The 18,120-nt window shown below is 37.0% G+C and overlaps 2 protein-coding genes across 2 annotated transcripts; one reads left to right on the top strand and one right to left on the bottom strand.

Moving 5' to 3' along the window:
- The first annotated feature begins 4,006 nt into the window (after nt 1-4,006).
- LOC121987832 (uncharacterized protein ycf23-like) lies at nt 4,007-5,880 on the top strand. The gene is made up of 9 exons (XM_042541554.1): nt 4,007-4,291; nt 4,357-4,422; nt 4,495-4,569; nt 4,698-4,760; nt 4,840-4,899; nt 4,991-5,080; nt 5,157-5,264; nt 5,340-5,462; nt 5,569-5,880. The coding sequence occupies exons 1-9, from the start codon at nt 4,067-4,069 to the stop codon at nt 5,695-5,697; spliced, it is 939 nt and encodes a 312-aa protein (XP_042397488.1). The 5' UTR covers nt 4,007-4,066; the 3' UTR covers nt 5,698-5,880.
- Nucleotides 5,881-6,626: 746 nt separating this feature from the next.
- Nucleotides 6,627-17,463, bottom strand: LOC121985785 (altered inheritance of mitochondria protein 3-like). The gene is made up of 3 exons (XM_042539425.1): nt 17,176-17,463; nt 16,359-16,634; nt 6,627-7,890 (listed from the first exon to the last, which is right to left on the bottom strand). Exons 1-3 carry the CDS (start codon nt 17,317-17,319, stop codon nt 6,766-6,768), a joined length of 1,545 nt encoding a protein of 514 aa, XP_042395359.1. The 5' UTR covers nt 17,320-17,463; the 3' UTR covers nt 6,627-6,765.
- Between the last annotated feature and the right edge of the window lie 657 nt (nt 17,464-18,120).

Below are 18,120 nucleotides of genomic sequence, written 5' to 3'. Positions count from 1 at the left end.
TTCTTTCGATCGACAAAGTTACTATGGTGAGTCGTCTAGTCTCGTCCATTTCACGTTTAAGATGCAGGCAAAGATTCCTACTGACAACGTCAAATTTAAACCTATTCAAAAGCGGGGAGATGACGCACTAGCAAATGGCTCTAATGTTGATTGGGGGAAGACTCGTAGTTGAAAAAAGTGATTCTGCATGGTCCTACGTGTCAAAAGGAACTTCAATAATCGGGCTAGGGAGAGGTCCCAGCGCAGGCACTCCGACACTCAAGTCAGTGATCTCGCCGAAGGTAATGAACAGTGGTTATGGGTGTGTAAAATTGCATAGCATCGTGTATGTGTAGCGTATCTGCACTTATAGATGGAGACCCCCTTTTGAAAAAGGTAGATCCGCTATCTTAGCGGCCCCCTAGTATCGGCCCCAAGGATATGGAGGGAGGTACATGTAAGTACACAGGCCATAGGCGCATCATGGGGTAAATCCCAGGTCATCAGTTCCTAAGAATCGATCACTGGTCATTACGCCAGAGATCTCATGCGTCCATCATCTGCGTTACGCTCTGGAGACATGGAGGCTCCCTTTTAAAGTGTTACTATTTATTTGTTAAAAAATCTCAAGATATTTATAAAAAAAAAGACAAGCTATAAAGATGCTTTAACCTTTCCCAAAATGGACCCGTTATCCCTTTATTTGGCAGAGTGGAAGCTTCTAGTGTACAACTTGCATATGGACTATTATCATTCATCCGTTGTACAAAATATCAAAAAAGGAATAAGAGGTCGTTGGGTTGAGGGACCCTTAGTATGATTAGCTGGTAAACTGACTAAGTCCTTTCTATAGCCCAATGAGCTTTCGTTTGCAAGGACAACCAAGTTGGAGTTGAGGAATGTTATCGAGGACTCGTTCTTCACTCGGCGTCTCCGTTTGGCCTAGAGTTCGGTCGAACTAAGTGTCTAATTTGTCCGATTGGATTATAGGTCCGATCGACTAAATTACTCAATCAAAATAGTTAACTGTGTTATCTTCGAGTGATGCAGAGGACCTAGCTCGATCTAGATGGTACTAACTTGGATGTCATTAGTAGTGAGGGACTCGGAATTCGATCAATCCAAGGGTCTGGTCAAATAACCTCTCGACTAAGATGATCAACTATGTTGATCCTAAGTATTGACTCTTTTTTAACTTTAATTGTTATATCAGTTGATCTTCTGAATTTTGATCCGACTCAAAAGCCCCTCCGTATTCACCGTATCATCCTACAACCGGTAAATATGACGGCAAGGAAGACAACGGACGAGAATTTGGTGCATGTATTTCTATTCTATACGTATATTAAATGTTGGTTAGCCTATATCAAGCTATATATCTCGTGTACTGTATGTATTCTTTCTCTTCACTGGGTGTCAAACCTCTTTAAGTAAAGGACCGCCGTATTAAGATAAAGATAAATGATAATTTATTCTCTTTAGAAAACGTGGGGTGTTCTGAATGAGCCGCGAAGATGACGGCTACCCTTTGCTGAAATATATATGCTTTCTGACACAAACTTTTTTCTGAAAGCAGACATGAAAAGGAAATGAGCAGACAAGGAGAGGGGGGCGGGCCTGACATTGTTGACTGGTTACTAAAGGAAACCACGGAAGGGAGTTGGATTTTACGTTTAGTTTCACGGTGTTGTCGACGTCAGAAGTGACTAAGTGAGGCCTAAGCATCGATCGGGTATACGAGACGACGATCGATAGATGCTTGGTAGATGGAGGGCGGTTGGTGTCTTTGACGCCCAAGCCCTAGTTAGTGGCTCTTCTTCACCATTAATGACTGAATTAAGCTGATGATTCAGCATGAGGGAGATGGAGAAATGGCTTAATTCCTAGCTAGTTTCTTCTGCCTCTTGATCGGCCACAGAAAGTGGCATGAAGAATGCATTGCCGCTTGACCGGATGCCAAAAGAAAAAGAATCTAAATTATTTTTATTAATTGGAATAACAACACTTTTCTCTTATCTAAAGGGAGCATCCAACAACATTACCCTACACCTATCTCTTAAATTCATCCTTTGCCAAACCCACTTTGTTACTATAGTCCAAACTAATAGTTGATCAACTAATTGACTGAAAGTGATACTAACTAGATGTTTATTTGGCATGAATATGAGGGCTTTAGAATCAATAAACACTTTGGGTGGGTTAAAAATATTTAACAATTTTAAGAATGTTTGACCATGATCAATCGATTGCCAAACATTTTTGGTCAAAGATGCTTGACAACGACCAATATATTAGAATCATATATCATGTATGATTAAAAATCAAGAGAACCAAATATGGACAAATTCAAAGCCCCCTTAGAGTACCATGGTACTACCTTTTGCTACCATATAAACTTAGAATTTTTTTTAGAACCCTAATAATTAATGCAACAGTCTAAGACCTTTACAATTATCATAAAATTTTAATTATATATATATATATATATATATATATATATATATATATATATATATAATGATGAAAAAAAGGCTTAAAATTACATTTTAGATAGCTAGTTTGAGTGGTAAACAAGAGTGCAAATTAAGGTCAGTTTGTCTGATTGTGTTTCGTATCTTTCCTTCCAAGTCAAGCGTTCCTCAGCCAGACAGACGATCGATCGATCGATCGATGTCAATCAACAATTTGCCCCCATGTGAAAAATTAATATTAAAAAGTGATATGATGGATTCAATTTCTTATGAAGGTACCCATCCAAGTGTTTTCACAAACTGGCACAATACAAGTCAAAGAACGTTAAGGCATAAACAATAGAAGCGTAGCAGGTGGCTCCTCCATCCCCGTGATAAATGCTTTTGACTTTGCTAAATCTCCTAGCTCCCTCTTATTCTTGTGGTACGAATGTGATCCACAACTAGATTTTCTTTAGATGCGCCAACTCATTTCACATTGAATCCACCGCTCCAATGATTAGAGGAATAATATACATCTAAATCAGGTAACATATTCCCAAAATATGCCTTTGCTCTTCTATTTCTTTCACTAAATACTAAATAAAGATGAGATTTCTTTATATTTTTACTATATCTATTCAAAATTCATTATTATCCGAAAGTATAAATTCATTGAAAAAAAGCTTATAAGAATATATTAATTTTGGTTTGAAATGGTTTGTAATTTTCTAGGTCTATCAATTAATTTTAGTATTCAAAAATTTTAAAGTTTAATATTTTTTGAAACAGGAGTCCAAACATTTGTAATGTATTACTCTCAATTTACACTATCGAATTCAAATCTAAAGACATAAATACATTAAAGAGACTTCCAAAAATATATTAATTTTGATTTAAACTTCTATTCATTCAAAATTTAAATTTTAAAATTCAAAATTCAAAATTTTGATATTTTTCAAATTAGTAGTGTTAGTTAGTGAGTATTATTGTTCTATATTTTACAACGAGTTTTATGATAAATTTTATTTAGTCTTTGCAAATTAAAAAATTCACTATTTTCACTTTACGCTATTGAATTCAGATCCAAAGGCGATAAATACATTGAGAAACTATTGAAAACTAACTAATAAAACTAGAGACATTTTAAATCAAAATTAATGTACTCTTTCAATTCTTCTTAATATATTTATATTCTAAGATCTTAATTCTATAAGATAAATAATAAATTGAGAACAGTAAATTTTTAAATGAGTATAATAAAAATATAAAAAAATCTTGTGATTATTTTACTAAAGAAAGACAGAACGAAAGAAAGAAAAGAATATCTTTTATGACTTGAATATTATGAAAGTCAGATATATTTCCAAATGAGAAACCTTAAACTTGCGTATGTAGTTTGACAAGTTAGTTCAGTAAAGTATCGTTAATAGTATTTTCTTCATGTTTTTTTATCCTTTTCAAGCCCAATTAGTTTGGCCCATGATGGCCCAATGTATTCAAATATTGCTCAATTAATTCTGTTTAGAGTCATTTTAAAATTTTTGAAAATCCTTTTTTAAAAAACAGTGGCTCAATCTTATCTCGTTTCACGTACCCCAAGTGACGCAGAACAGAGGAGAGAAGTGCCGGTAGAAATGGCTCACGCAGCCGCGATGGCAGTCGTCCTCCCAGTTCGATCCTTGCCTAAGGCTGCCTCTCATCTCCCCCACGGAAGCGCCGAAACTACCGTCCGCCACCTTCGGCAGGCGACTGGCGGCGGCCGCCCACCGAAGCGTCGGCCTTCTGCGGTCCCGAGAGCCTCGCTTTCGACCACCAAGGAATCCGTTCTCAGCGACTTCCGCGAGAGGAGAGCACTCAAGGTTAAGTTCTCCGTTAAGTTCGCTGAGCTTAGCAATTTGCGTTCATTGGTCATGCCATTTTGCAGATCATATCAGGGCTTCAAAATTTCGACAAGGATAAGGTTGCCTCCGTAGTCATAGCTGCAGAGAAGGTGTGCCCTCTTTCATGACTATTTGCCTTTTAATGGCTATTGAGATGCTTCATTGTGTTGCGTAAATGACAGGGAGGTGCAACACATGTCGATATAGCTTGTGACCGGGAATTGGTAGAGCTTGCTCTGGATTTGACGTCTCTACCGGTAATTCTTGCGTGTAATCTTATTTTCAGGGTCTTCATTATAGCATTTTTAGTGCATCAGTTTGTCAAACAAACTGATTTGTGCAGATACCACAGCTCTTCTTTCTTATGATGATCTTGGTCTTGCAGATTTGTGTTTCCTCTGTGGACCCTTTGGCATTTCCTTCTGCAGTGGAAGCAGGTGCCCAAATGGTTAGGATGCGATGAACTTGACTGGTTTCGATCGGATTGTCTGCCATACCAAACATTAAAATCCTTGTGCTAAATGCAGGTGGAAATTGGAAATTATGATTCTTTCTACGAGATGGGAATTCAGTTTTCCCCTGAACAGGTATATGAATCATGATCGTATTTTTCCTTGCAGTTCCTCGAGTATTTTCAGCTATTTCTATCTCGTCACTATTCTGTGGTGCCATTGTCAGATTCTAAAGCTCACTAGAGAAACTAGAAGGATTCTTCCATCCATTACACTGTCTGTAACCGTGCCACACATGCTTAGTCTCCCTGATCAGGTAGCTCATTTATATCCTCGTAAACTGAGATTTGTCGCTAACACAATCTCTCGTTGTTTTTTTCCAATTTAAAAAGGTGAAGCTAGCAGAGTTGCTGGAACAGGAAGGTGCTGATATAATCCAAACTGAAGGAGGGAAATACTCAAGCCCATCAAAACCTGGTGTCCTTGGTTTGATCGAGAAGGTAACAACAGTACGAATAAGAAATCTTAGCACACTTGTGATGAAAAATGTGATATTTTTCCTCTTTAAAATGTAGGCCACACCAACGCTAGCAGCTGCATACTCCATTTCCCGAGCAGTTCAGATTCCAGTTATGTGCTCATCTGGATTAAGCGCTGTTACTGCACCTATGGCTTTAACAGCAGGAGCAGCTGGTGTGGTATGCGTTCTTTTGCTTTCTAATCTAATCATTATCTGCTACTAGTGAAAGAAATATAGACTCTTTCAGATTCTTTTGTGTTCTTGATTATCTGAATGGATCGCAGGGCGTGGGTTCTGCTGTGAATCGGCTTAACGACGTGGTCGCCATGATCGCGGAAGTCAAAACCATTGCTGAGTCACTTGTTCTACCCGCGAGATTATCATCTGAACAGATGCAGTCTGCTCGACGATAGCTCCTGAATATCTGCAGATGCATTTCATTTCTCCATCAGTCGATGCTTTCAACAACATACTTTGCTGCTGTATAATTGCGAGCAATTTGCTTTTGTTTAAGACTTGGAGCACCTGGTTCTCTGATTACATGTCGTGCATTAAATGGGAGGTAAACGCGTGTTGCGAGATCGTTGTTTTCTGAACTACTGGTTTTCGAAAAACTCTCTTGATGTTGATCAGTGATCACGGTGCACAATTAACCCATAGAATCTGACCAGCTAAAATTTTCTATTATTCAATCATAATACATATATGTATATACATATAATTAATATATACATATGATATTATTAAAATAATTTTAACGGGTCAGATTCTGACCTTTTAATATTATCCTTTTGAAGTAGAACTAACATCTTTTTTTTTTTCTTTTTATTTTCGGGAAAAGGAAGCGAGACCATTGGCATTCAATAGAGCTAGCAGGTTTACATTGCAGTGGATCGGATAATCATGTTTTCGCTAGTATTCATAGTCAAAGTCATGCATAACCCAATTTTCCTTATCTAAATGACTAAATCCATTTAAATTTATGTTTTGGATTATATCCGACTTAAATCAGAATATATATAAAGATTCTTGCGTACCCATGTCTAAATTGACCGTGGACTCTCTCTTACCAGAGTTAATATAAAGGCCCTGGGACTCGGGCGCCGCGGGTAAGGCATTCCTATATATAAAAGGGCATTTAAAGAGAAGAATCATCAACCCATGAGAAGGAAAAGATTTCAACTCGAGTAAGAAGACGGATTGTAGGAGCCATGTACAACTTCCTGCTGCTCCATGCCAATTCGGACAGCCAAGTCCGCCCAGAATAAAACTCTATCCCCGCCCTTTACAAATTTAACTCAAGCTCCAGCAAATCACACGATAGGATGTTTAACTCTCGACATTTCACGTAACAAATTGATAAAGGTTCAGACATTAAGAATAGAAATCGTATCTACAACGCCATGAACTCAGTGAGATTATTAATGTACAGGCGACATTGATTTAAAAAAAAAAGAGAAGCAAGCGCCTACCATTTATTCTCACCATGCTCTTGCAGAAATCCCACCAGATTGTCCATTCAATCTATCGAGCAGAGCATTAAAATCCATCGGCTGCCCACTGTCGCTCATCCGCTGGACAACGCTTACAACCTGAATCTTATCGAATCCCATGCTGATAGCTTTCTCAATCATTTCTCCATAGGGGTGATTGCGGATGAACTGGGAGTCGTACTGGTTCCTAGCAGATGGAAGGTTGCTTGGTGGATAGCTGTAGGCTGTGTTGTAGCCTTGTATATTGTGCGATGGCAGTGGATAAGGTGCATTGCCCATGTACCCACCACCCTTGCCTAGCTGTGGCCCAAAGGAGCTCTGGCTGACCGGAGGCTGCATTGACTGTTGCATGCCATGATGCAAAGGTGGAGATGGCTGTGACACCGAATTGCCTGTCCCTCCATAACCATATGCAAAAGCTTCGGGGCGTATCCCTCCAGGCTGTGGAATTGCTGGATTAGGAGCCTGCATAGGCATGCTGCTAGGAAACATTTCAGGAGCGGGATTCACAGGTTGAGATGGGTAAGGGGTATATGATGGTGGAGGTGGTCTGATTTGAGCCTGTGCAGCAGTTTGTTGTGGCAGCTGCTGATCTGTCTGTGGAGGCAGTTGTTGGAAGTATTGAGGAAAAGATGGAGGTTGGTTCTGATTTACTGGCAGCTGTGGCGGTGCCTGAATGGGTCTGTCCTGAAGCTGGGATCTCGGCTGCATGTACTGCTGCTCAGGCTGGACAGGTTGACTGCGTTGGTCTTGAAGAACTGTTAGATGCTGACCATAGTAATTGGCAGCTTGGCTAGTCATAATTTGGTCTTGTTGAACATTGGGGGGCACAGGTGCTTGCTGGGGTATAGCTAGTTCTTTGTATTGCTGGACTGGCTGAGAATTTCCAGCGGGAAGGACTGTTGGAACAGTTTGACGAGGTAAAGTAAGTGCCAGTTGTTGGTTTCCAGTGTCAGGTTTGTCATTCTGGCTTTTTGGCTCTGATGCTGCTCGAGCATTAGCATTCTCATTCTTCTCTGTAGATTCTTTCTGCACTAATTGAAGTTTGGCTAATTCCTTTTGAGTTTCAACAAGTTCTTGCTTATCTCTCAGAATTTGAACAGATCTATGCACCTGAACAGGAAAGTACAAAGAAACCAAATCTGCTAACTTCCAGAAAATGAAACAACAGATGAAAGAATGAAAAGAACTAAAGAGCATTCTCAGAATTAAACACTTAATATTTCTCCGTGAACATGGTAGAAAGCATTGTAAAAATGGATTAAACAGGTACAGGAATCAAGTATCATGCTATGCTCCACTGCATGGAATGAGATAGAAATTAACGAATTTCAAGGATATTCATAGGACATGCATGTTAATCACTTAATATCTTGAAAGTAAATTTAAGACCATCTTAGGCACATAAAAAAATATGGCAAATTCTGCATACAATGTTAGACTTGTCCACAGAAAAGCATCATTTTTCACATTTATTATCTTCGATAGAGAAAGTATGTCAAGTGTGGAGTTCAAGAGGCTGAGGCTTCAGTTCCCCCAGTTTATCAACCAAGCTTAGTTGGGCAAGGAGTTATAGTCAAGGCCAGAGATGTTCAAGGATAGGGGAAAGGAGTTTGCATTACCTTGATACAAATGATGAGATGGTCAATGGCTCGGTAGACTAAGCAATCCATGTAGTCAACCCAGAATAATATGAGATTCATGTTTTTTGGCTCTGTTTATTGTAGTGAACTTCATCAAAGACCATATAAATGGACTTTTCAGCTTAATTCCATCTAGTCAATCCCAAATAACATGGGGCTTATGACTTTTGGATGTATTAATAGTAATAAGCCTCATCAAAGAGCAAATAAATGGTCTCTACTGCTTTCCAAGAATCCCTCTTCCTTTACAAAAATATCATTCTTATGGGGCAGAATGGCAAAGAATATCATGCAACCAGGATAAAGAGTTATCACAAAATATTGGATAACTAAGTTATTGTTTTAAGAATGAAGAAAATGACAAAGAAATGGAGGAAAAGTTTAGTATCAATTTATTAAAAAATGTCATATATAAACATTGCTCTAATTCTAAAGGGATGGAGTTGAGTTATACCATCAAACTTTAGGAAAGATTTATTAAGAGAAGGATAGGAGATGGAAACAAACATTTCAGAAAATAATTTAGTTTATACTCAGATGAATCAGCCCAGATGCTACCTCTTTAATAAGACAGTTAATGAAAAAAATATTGAAAAGAAGAAAAAATTGCATACAATGAATGTTTATCTAGAAAAATAATATGTTAGTCCCAATTCCCTACATAATTATTGCGGTGGGTTTTATAAAGGAAAAAAAAAAGAATATCTATAATAATATTAATATGATAAAGGATATGTATGATAATAGGCTCCTTGCGTGTTAGAACTTTTAGTAATGTTGCAAAATAACTTTCTGTAATTGTTGGTTGAACATCAAGGGTTAGCTCTAAATTTATATCTTTTTGTGTATGTACAAAATGATCTCACTAATAACATTTAAGATAATTAGTGTATTTTATTAGCATAAATATCCCTTCTAATTTATGGGAGTGTAAATAAACCAAACTTGAACCTTTATGGAAAAAAAAATTAGAAAGTAGAGGTTTTAGTAATGTGGAATTGAAATTAAATGTATGAAATCAAATGTTAATAAACAGAAAAAAAAAATTGAGGGAGTAACTAAGATAAACAAGCATTAAGTTCTATAAGAGTTGCAAATATCTTTTGATTTATTATTAAGGATATATTAATGAATGTATCATTAATCAGGATAAAGAGTATGTTTGTAATGGAGTTCCTAGAGTCTTATGTAATCAACGTGTAGCATTTAGGGTTAAAAGAGAGTTTTATAGGATTGTTGTAAGACCTGCTCTACTGATTAGAGTGTTATTAATATAAAATAATACATATAAAAAAAATTTAAGTAAATAGATATGACAATGTTAAAATGGATATTTGAGGTTTTATCAAAATGGATAGAATGCAAACGTATTACATCTTGGAGCAATCACATGTAGCTCCAATCTATGATAAAATGGCAAAAAATAGATTCTGATGTACATGTTTAAATGTAAGAATTATATTCTATTGTTAAACCATCAATTAGAGTACAAGAAATAGAGAGATTAACAACAACAATCAAGCTTTATGGGGGCGGCTATATGGATCCTTCTACGTCATTGGACTCTATCCTCTACTTATATCATCATCTAAATTTAAGTACATTTTATCTTATTTTATTGTTTCTAACTAAGTCTTTTTTGACCTTCCTCTTCCTCGTTTAATGTGCATATTTGTCATAGTTTCACATTGCCTAACTGGAACGTTTATTGATCGTCTAAGTACATGTCTATACTTTCTTAAATGTGTCAGAGTTTTCCCTGAATAGATGCAACCCGACTTTCTCTCTAATGTTCTCATTTCTTATCATGTCCATCCTTGTATGTCCACACATCCACCGTAACATTCTCATCTCTGCAACTCTCATGTTGTAGAATATCTTATCTTCCTGTTTTATCTCCAGCTTATCTTCCTATTTTATCTCTAGCGTATCTTCCTATTTTATCTCTAGCTTATCTTTATTTCTTGTAAACATATAACTATAAATATATGTTCTTGTAATTCATTAGATAATAAGATATATAATTTAGTTCTGAGTTTCTCCTTGTTTTTAGTGCTTTTATGGTATTAGAGCAATAAAAGCATTTTTTTGAGGAAACTCGTGTTTTATAAGAGTGAGCAGGATGTGTCTTCGGGCGTTGGTCAATCAAACCCCATAATTGCTCTCATTACTTCTGATAATTCTTTATTCTTCCAAATCACTAGCTTTAAGTTCTCTATCCGGAATTATCTACAATGGTCCAAATCCGTCCAACTTATCATTCGAGAGAAGGGTCGTTTCGGTTATCTCAATGGTTCTATTCCCAAGTCATCTTCAACCGACCCTTCCTTTGCTAATTGGAACATCCAGAACTCCATGGTAATGGCATGACTCCTACACTCGATGGATGAGACCATTACTGAAATTCATCTCCTCTATTTGATGGCGAAAGCAACATGAGACGCAATCAACTTAGTCTATTTGGATTTGGAGGACTCTTCACAAATGTTCGATCTACGACATCGTTCCATAAATCTGCATCAAGATGATTGTACAGTCACTCAATATTTCAATTCTCTCACCAAACTCTAGCAAGAACTTGATCGCTTTACTCGGTCGGCCTGGACTGTCGGCCTAGACTGCCGGCCTAGACTAACATTGCCAACAACGAGATCTATCGTAAATTACTACGATTTTTTGACCGGATTCAATCCTATTCTCGATGATGTTCGTGGTCACGTCCTAAGCATTAAACCGCTCCCGAGTCTTGATGTTATTTTTTCAGAGGCCCGTCGTGAAGAACAACCCCGCCGCATCATGCTTGGTGGCTCCTCCATGCCCTCTGCTTCGTCCATTAATTTCGATGCATCTGTCATGGTTGCTCAATACCCCAACTCTCGCAACTCTCGCAAACCTCTTTGGTGTGATCATTGTAACCGTCCCCATCACACCAAAGAAACATGCTGGAAACTTCACGGTAAACTCATAGATTAAGTCCAACGCAACCAAAGCAAGAAAGACAGATCCAAGCCTCTGGTTGCAGCCAAATCCGATGCAGCATCCTCATCATCTTTGACCTTCACCCAAGCCCAACTCGATCAGATTGGTCAAATGTTCTCGTCCTCTACATCCTTGATGACTCATGATATTTCCTCCTCTACTATGAATGAGTCAGCCACGTCGGGCGAGTCTTGGATTATTGATTATGATGCTTCTGAGCATATGTAGGGTACTCGTACTATTTTTCTTCATACAGTCCATATTCTAGTACTCGTATTGTTACTTTACCGGATGGATATGTTTCACCAATAGTGAGAATTGGAACTGTGACTCTTGTCCCAAACTTTTGCTGCAAAAAGTTTTATTTGTTCCAAAGTTATCATATAACTTACTCTCAATTAGCAAACTAACTCAAGATTCAGATTGTGTGGCTAATTTTTCCCAAAACTCGTGTGTTTTTCAGGATCGGAACTCAGGGAGGACGATTGGGCGTCTTGCTGAGATGGTTGGATTGTACTACTCTCTATGTGCTAACTCTCATGCTTTTTGTTGTGAAGTAAGTTGTTCTTAGTTCAATCTCTTCTCACCGCCACCACCAAATAAAGCCACTCCATCACCGCCTTGGCCATCCTAGCGTCTCTTATATACATCGCTCATTTCCTTCGTTATTTCTTTCTTCAGATCACTTTGTGTGTGAAATCTATCAATTAGCTAAACACACTAGGGTTCCTTTTTCATATCATGCTTCGAAACTTTTCCCTGGTTCATAGTGACCTATGGGGTCCCTCACGAATTTCTTCAATTTCAAATAAAAGGTGGTTTATTTCCTTTATTGATGACCATTCTCGAGTTTGTTAGATATTTCTTTTACGTGAAAAATCTGAAGTTGCGCATATATTTGAGCAATTTTATAATATGATTCTCACACAATTTAACTCTCGTATCCAAATTCTTTGAATTGATAATGGAACTGAATATTTTAAAAATGTTTTCACTCTTCAAGAATATTTTCTAAAATCTTATATTTTTTCAGATCTTCCTTTACGCATATTTGGATGCTCAGTTTTCGTTCATATTCATAATCATCTTAAGTCTAAGTTAGATCCTAGAAGTCACAAGTGCATTTTTGTTGGGTACTCTTCCACCAAAAAAAAGGTTATAGATGTTATTCTCTTTCGAAGAGAAAATATTTTATCTCTAGAGATGTCACCTTTTTTTAACATCAATCCTTTTATTCGAAGCTTTCGACACGAGGGGAGTCTCTGATTAAAAATTTGGCCCTATCGCATATTTCTCTAACTAATTGGGAATATTTTTGGGAAACAAATGCACCTCCTAATCGAGCACAAGGGAGATCTTAACTCCACAAAATCTGGAATCTATTTTACTTTCACAAGACCCAGAAATTCAAAATTCAAGATCACCCTCCTTCTGCAGATCAAGAAATTTCAAGTCAAGAAAATCCACAATTACCTTAAATATCTCCTCGTATCACTCCATACCCAAAATTTCTAGACCCGTTGAATTTTTTCCAATGACTTACAGAAGAAGAAAGCACGTACAAAACAAGTCTGATTTGTATCTCTAGCACCTCACTCGTCTGGCTCAAGTTATGGTCTTGATGATACTAAGCTGCCACAATTGGATATGCCAATCACACTTCGTAAAGGTATTCGTTTGTGTACTCAACATCCAATCTCAGATTTTTTTAGATACTCTCATATATCTAGACATATGTGTGTTTTGGTAACAAATCTTCAGAAATAGCAGTACCAACCAATATTGATGAGGCTCTTAAACACAAACATTGGCGTACAACAGTCTATGAAGAGATCAAAGCCTTGGAAAACAATGATACAAGGGGCATAGTTAATCGACGAAAGAACCCGGTTGGTTGCAGGTGGGTCTTCACGATTAAGTGCAAAAGCGATGGTTTGGTTGAAAGATACAAAGCTCGTCTCGTGCCCAAGGGGTACACACAAACTTACAAATTGTCTACCAAGAGACTTTCGCTCATGTGGCAAAGATCAACACTATTCGAGTATTATTATCTCTTGTAGCAAACTTAGATTGACCACTTCACCAACTAGACGTCAAGAATGTCTTTCTCAACGGTGATCTACCAGAAGAGGTGTACATGGATCTGCCACCTGGTTCAACAAGAATAAAGAAACCTCAGTTTGTCGTCTAAAGAAGGCTCTCTACGGTATAAAGTAATCTCCTAAGGCTTGGTTTGACAGGTTTGCCAAGTTCAGCAGCTTGGTTACAAGCAAGCTCACACCGACCATACTCTATTTCACCATAGAGTAAAGGATAAGATTGTCATACTGATGATTTATATAGACGACATTATAATCACTGGTAATAACCTTAGAGAAATGGAAAGAATCAAGAAACATCTTGCAGCAATATTTGAAATGAAGGATCTTGGGAAACTTCGATTTTTCCTTGGAATGGAAGTTGCTCGAAGCAAGGATGGAATATTTGTCTCACAACGAAAATACATTCTTGACTTGCTAAGAGACACCGTTAACCCGGATGTAAACATGTTGATACTCCCATAGATCCAAATGTAAAACTTGCGACTCATCCAGAAGATTCACCAATAGACCAAGGCATGTTTCAATGACTTGTTAGCAGATTGATTTATCTTGCGCAAGCCAGACCTAACATCGCATTTCCGGTGAGTTGTATTAGTCAATTTATGCACTCACCATATCAATGTCACTTGAATGTTCCAAACAAAATTTTAAAGAATCTAAAGGGAACCACTGGCAAAGGGTTGATGTTCAAAAAGAATGTCACAAGAAATGTTGAAGTATTTGTTGATGCTGATGGGGTAGGGTGTCCGAATGATCGGAGATCCACTTCGGTTTATTATTCTTTTGTGTTAGGAAATCTAGTCACTTGGCGAAGTAAGAAACAGTTTGTTGTAGCAAGAAGTAGTGTCGAGGCTGAGCTTCATTCCACTGCTCTTGGTATATGTGGAGCCCTTTGGCTGAAACAACTCCTTGAAGAACTACACATACCGAAGCAAAGCTCCATTATTATTTGGTGCGACAACAAAGCTGTAATCTCAATTTCACACAACCCTGTCCATCATGATAGAACGAAACATGTTGAGATTGGCCAACATTTCATTAAGGAGAAGATTGATGAAGGCATTAACAAAGTCTCCTACGTACCTACCACACAACAGGTTGCATACACTTACAAAGGCTCTCTTTAAGCCTATGTTTGATCGGTTAATATACAAGCTTGGGATGTATAACATATACCATCCAGCTTGAGGGGGAGTGTAAAATATCTTATCTTATCTTCCTATTTTATCTCTAGCTTATCTTTATCTCTTGTAAACATATAGCTATAAACATTTGTTCTAGTAATTCATTAGATAATAAGATATATAGTTTAGTTCTGAGTTTCTTCCTATTTTTAGTGCTTTTACATGTGCTTGAGTTATAGTCCAACATTCATCTTTATATAACATAGCAAGTATAACCGTCATTTTGTAGAACTTTCCTTTAAGTTTTAAAAGTATTTTACGATCTTCTCCACATTTCAATCATCATACTTGTATCTATGTAAAACATCTCTCTCAATCCCTTTAGAAATAGAGAGATTAATATTCAACAAACTCTAGTGAATGTGCTAAAGAATTTAAATAATTTGAAAACTAATGGCATAGCTTTGCATAGAGCTCAATAAAATACATACAATTTGTTTGCAAACCTAAATATTGTTGTAATGACGATGATGGTGACAATCACAAAATATTAGTTTGCTCACCCATCAACTCAAGATGTCATTGTCCAGCTAGTTATAAATCTCTTATCTTGTATCAATTTAGTCATTATACTATTGATTGGTAACAAATCAAGCTTTTCTATAATTTGTCTGTCTCATCAGTTATTGATATAAGCTCAAAGCTGACTGATATAACCATGTTAAAAGCACAATTGAACTATGGATGAAAAATCTGAAATGGAAGGGCATTTTGATTCAATTTAGTAATTGAAGTAGTAGAAAACCCAATGGAATCAAAGAATGTGTTCATATTACTCAAAGAATAGTGCAATATTAATGAAAAGCTTTAGATTAGAACAGAAATCTAGAATATATCAAATAGAAAAACTGGTGCATTATGAATAAACGCAGACGCTACATAGCTATCCTAGAAAGTAGATTTCCCACACTGTAGAGCTGATAAAATGTATTAAATGCTTAGTTGAGGCTTTCCAACTATAGTTCAATGGCTTGTATAAAAGATGTATCATATGCTCATTAATTATTGTGGAAGTAAAGCCTAAAAATAATCATAGCTGAATAAGCTGGACTGTTATATCAACCAAAGAGATATTATGAGGAAGGCAGAGAACCAAGTGGATCCCTATTGTTGTACATAAATATACTTCAGCAATGAGGCAGATAGACATACTGACTTAAGAAATTATCATGCCAAATAATGCCAAGATACGTCAATATGATCCAACAAGAATTTGAAAGTTCTACAGTATCATAATGGGCAGTTCGTTACAGATTTCAGTAAGAGAAAATTTTCAAGAAGAAAAATCATTATCCAGTTGAGTTTATGAAAGACTCTACATGATCCTGATAAGGCTAAATTATAAATACCTATTGGAGTTTAGGAATATTCTATGTGCCTTCTTAAATTCCAAAGGCTGCAACCTAAATCCCTTTGTTGACCCCATGTGGAAAATTTAAGAGAGAATAGAAAATAAAACAAAGAAAAAATTTCTTGTTTTCATGCCTGATTAATTTTTTTTTCAAAAAAAAAAATACAGCATTTATCATGTCATTTATTTTTATTGAAAAAAGTTAATTTGATTGTCATGATTGAACCACTTCTTTTGGGAATTGAAAAAGGAATAAATGTACCCACAAACAAACTAAGGGGTACATAGTAATGAACAATATTTGATTTCAGCTCTAACTTACTTCTTGAAGATGCTTCTCCAGAGACTTGAATTTCACATCTTTTTCACTCTGATCATGAATAAAATCAGCTCGAAGCTCACTGACAGATCGTTCAAGTTTGTAGCAAACTATCTCCAATTGTGACAAACGCCCGCTAACACCATCAAGAGATCGGAGTATATTATCAGCATATTTTTTCATGCATTTCTCGACAGAAGATAATACACCTTCCCTGGAATACTCGTCTTGTTCATAGATACTGAGTAATGGTCTTCCCATGCTATTCTCATGGAGATCCTGTTCAGCGATGATGATGGAATTTTTTTTTAAAAAAAAGGGGTATGTTGGAAGATTAAGGACTAGAACAAAATGAAATATAATAACTTCTATTATCACCATAAGCCCTACACAAGGAGTTAACATGACAATCCATCGAAACACAGTCATACATAGCAGATTACCATCTAAAATTACATGGAAAAGGTGAGATAAAGACATCATAATGTCCAAATTATTCCATGGTGATAATGTATATCCAAAGGTGATCTGCAGCTAACCATGAAATGGAGACCAATCAAATTCCGAGAAAATAGTGAATATGATGAAAAGGAAAACGAAACCCTATTCCCTTTCCCTTAACAAACAATCGCATTAAACTTGACTCGAGATGCAAATTACAGGTAAACATAGAATCCTCCATCCATTCCAAGACTCTAAACGTTTAATTCTATTGGCAGGTATGACAAATTAAGGATCATCCAAACTAACCAAAACCACGACATCAAAACTGTCACATCGAGAAGTGAAATACGAAAATGAAAAGAAGAGCAACACTAACCTTCCCAGGGGGATCCGATCGCTTCCCAATCGAAGTGTCCTGGGCGGCGAAATCGTCGTAGGAGCACAGGATGTCATCGGAGCCGAAATCGAACGATCTAGAGCCCGATGCGGCTGGCCGTCCAGAGGATCCACCCGATGCCATGAGACACGGGACAGAGAGGAGAGGAAGGAGATGAGGAAGGCAGTTGCTTGCCTTCGGCAGCAAGTAGGTTTATGAGCAGGCGACGACGCCGAGGCGCAGACCGCAAGCCGTAGACCGTGAGGCGGTGAAGGTAGGGTGGCGCTTGAGCTCACCGAATCGAGGGTTAAGATGTCGTCGCGAGACGTTTTGGTAGGCCAACTTCCACCAATGAAAGTGGGTGGAAGGATCGAGGCAAAAGCCTTGAGGTTGATCAGTACAGACGGTGTCGGTTAACGTACATGGTGCTGAAGAGACATCCATGCGAACACCGAATAATCTTTATTTATCTATTATTTTATTTTATTTTATTTTATTTTCCATAGCTTTCATTTTAATGGCTGGCGAGGATAAGGATGGAATTGTAGAGTGAGAAGGATAAAATCAATATATTTAATAGACAGGATTTGACAATTGTTTATCTGATTCAGACCAATTTAAAGCTTGGGTTTGAACCCTATTGTCAAGAAAGTTTTTTAATGGATAAAAATTAAAAGGCTAGCTATAACATGATATTGATATGCATAGATATTAGAGATGAAGTAAGCGTTTAAAAAAAAAAAAAAAATGTAGGTATGTAGTTATTACTATCCCGGCCTATTAATTTTGAAAATAATTGATCCTATAAAGAAAATTTAAATATATCGGAAAGCCTAAATAGATTCTAATATTTCGATTTTACTTGTTGTTTGCATAACATTAATGTCATACAATTTAAATATAAAAATATATAGAATGATTCAATAATTTGTATTATATCTATGG

This window comes from Zingiber officinale, chromosome 5B (genome assembly GCF_018446385.1).
Source record: "Zingiber officinale cultivar Zhangliang chromosome 5B, Zo_v1.1, whole genome shotgun sequence".
NCBI classification, from domain to species: domain Eukaryota; kingdom Viridiplantae; phylum Streptophyta; class Magnoliopsida; order Zingiberales; family Zingiberaceae; genus Zingiber; species Zingiber officinale.
The sequence above is the reverse complement of the archived record's forward strand: the minus strand, read 5'-3'. Positions and strand labels throughout refer to the sequence as shown.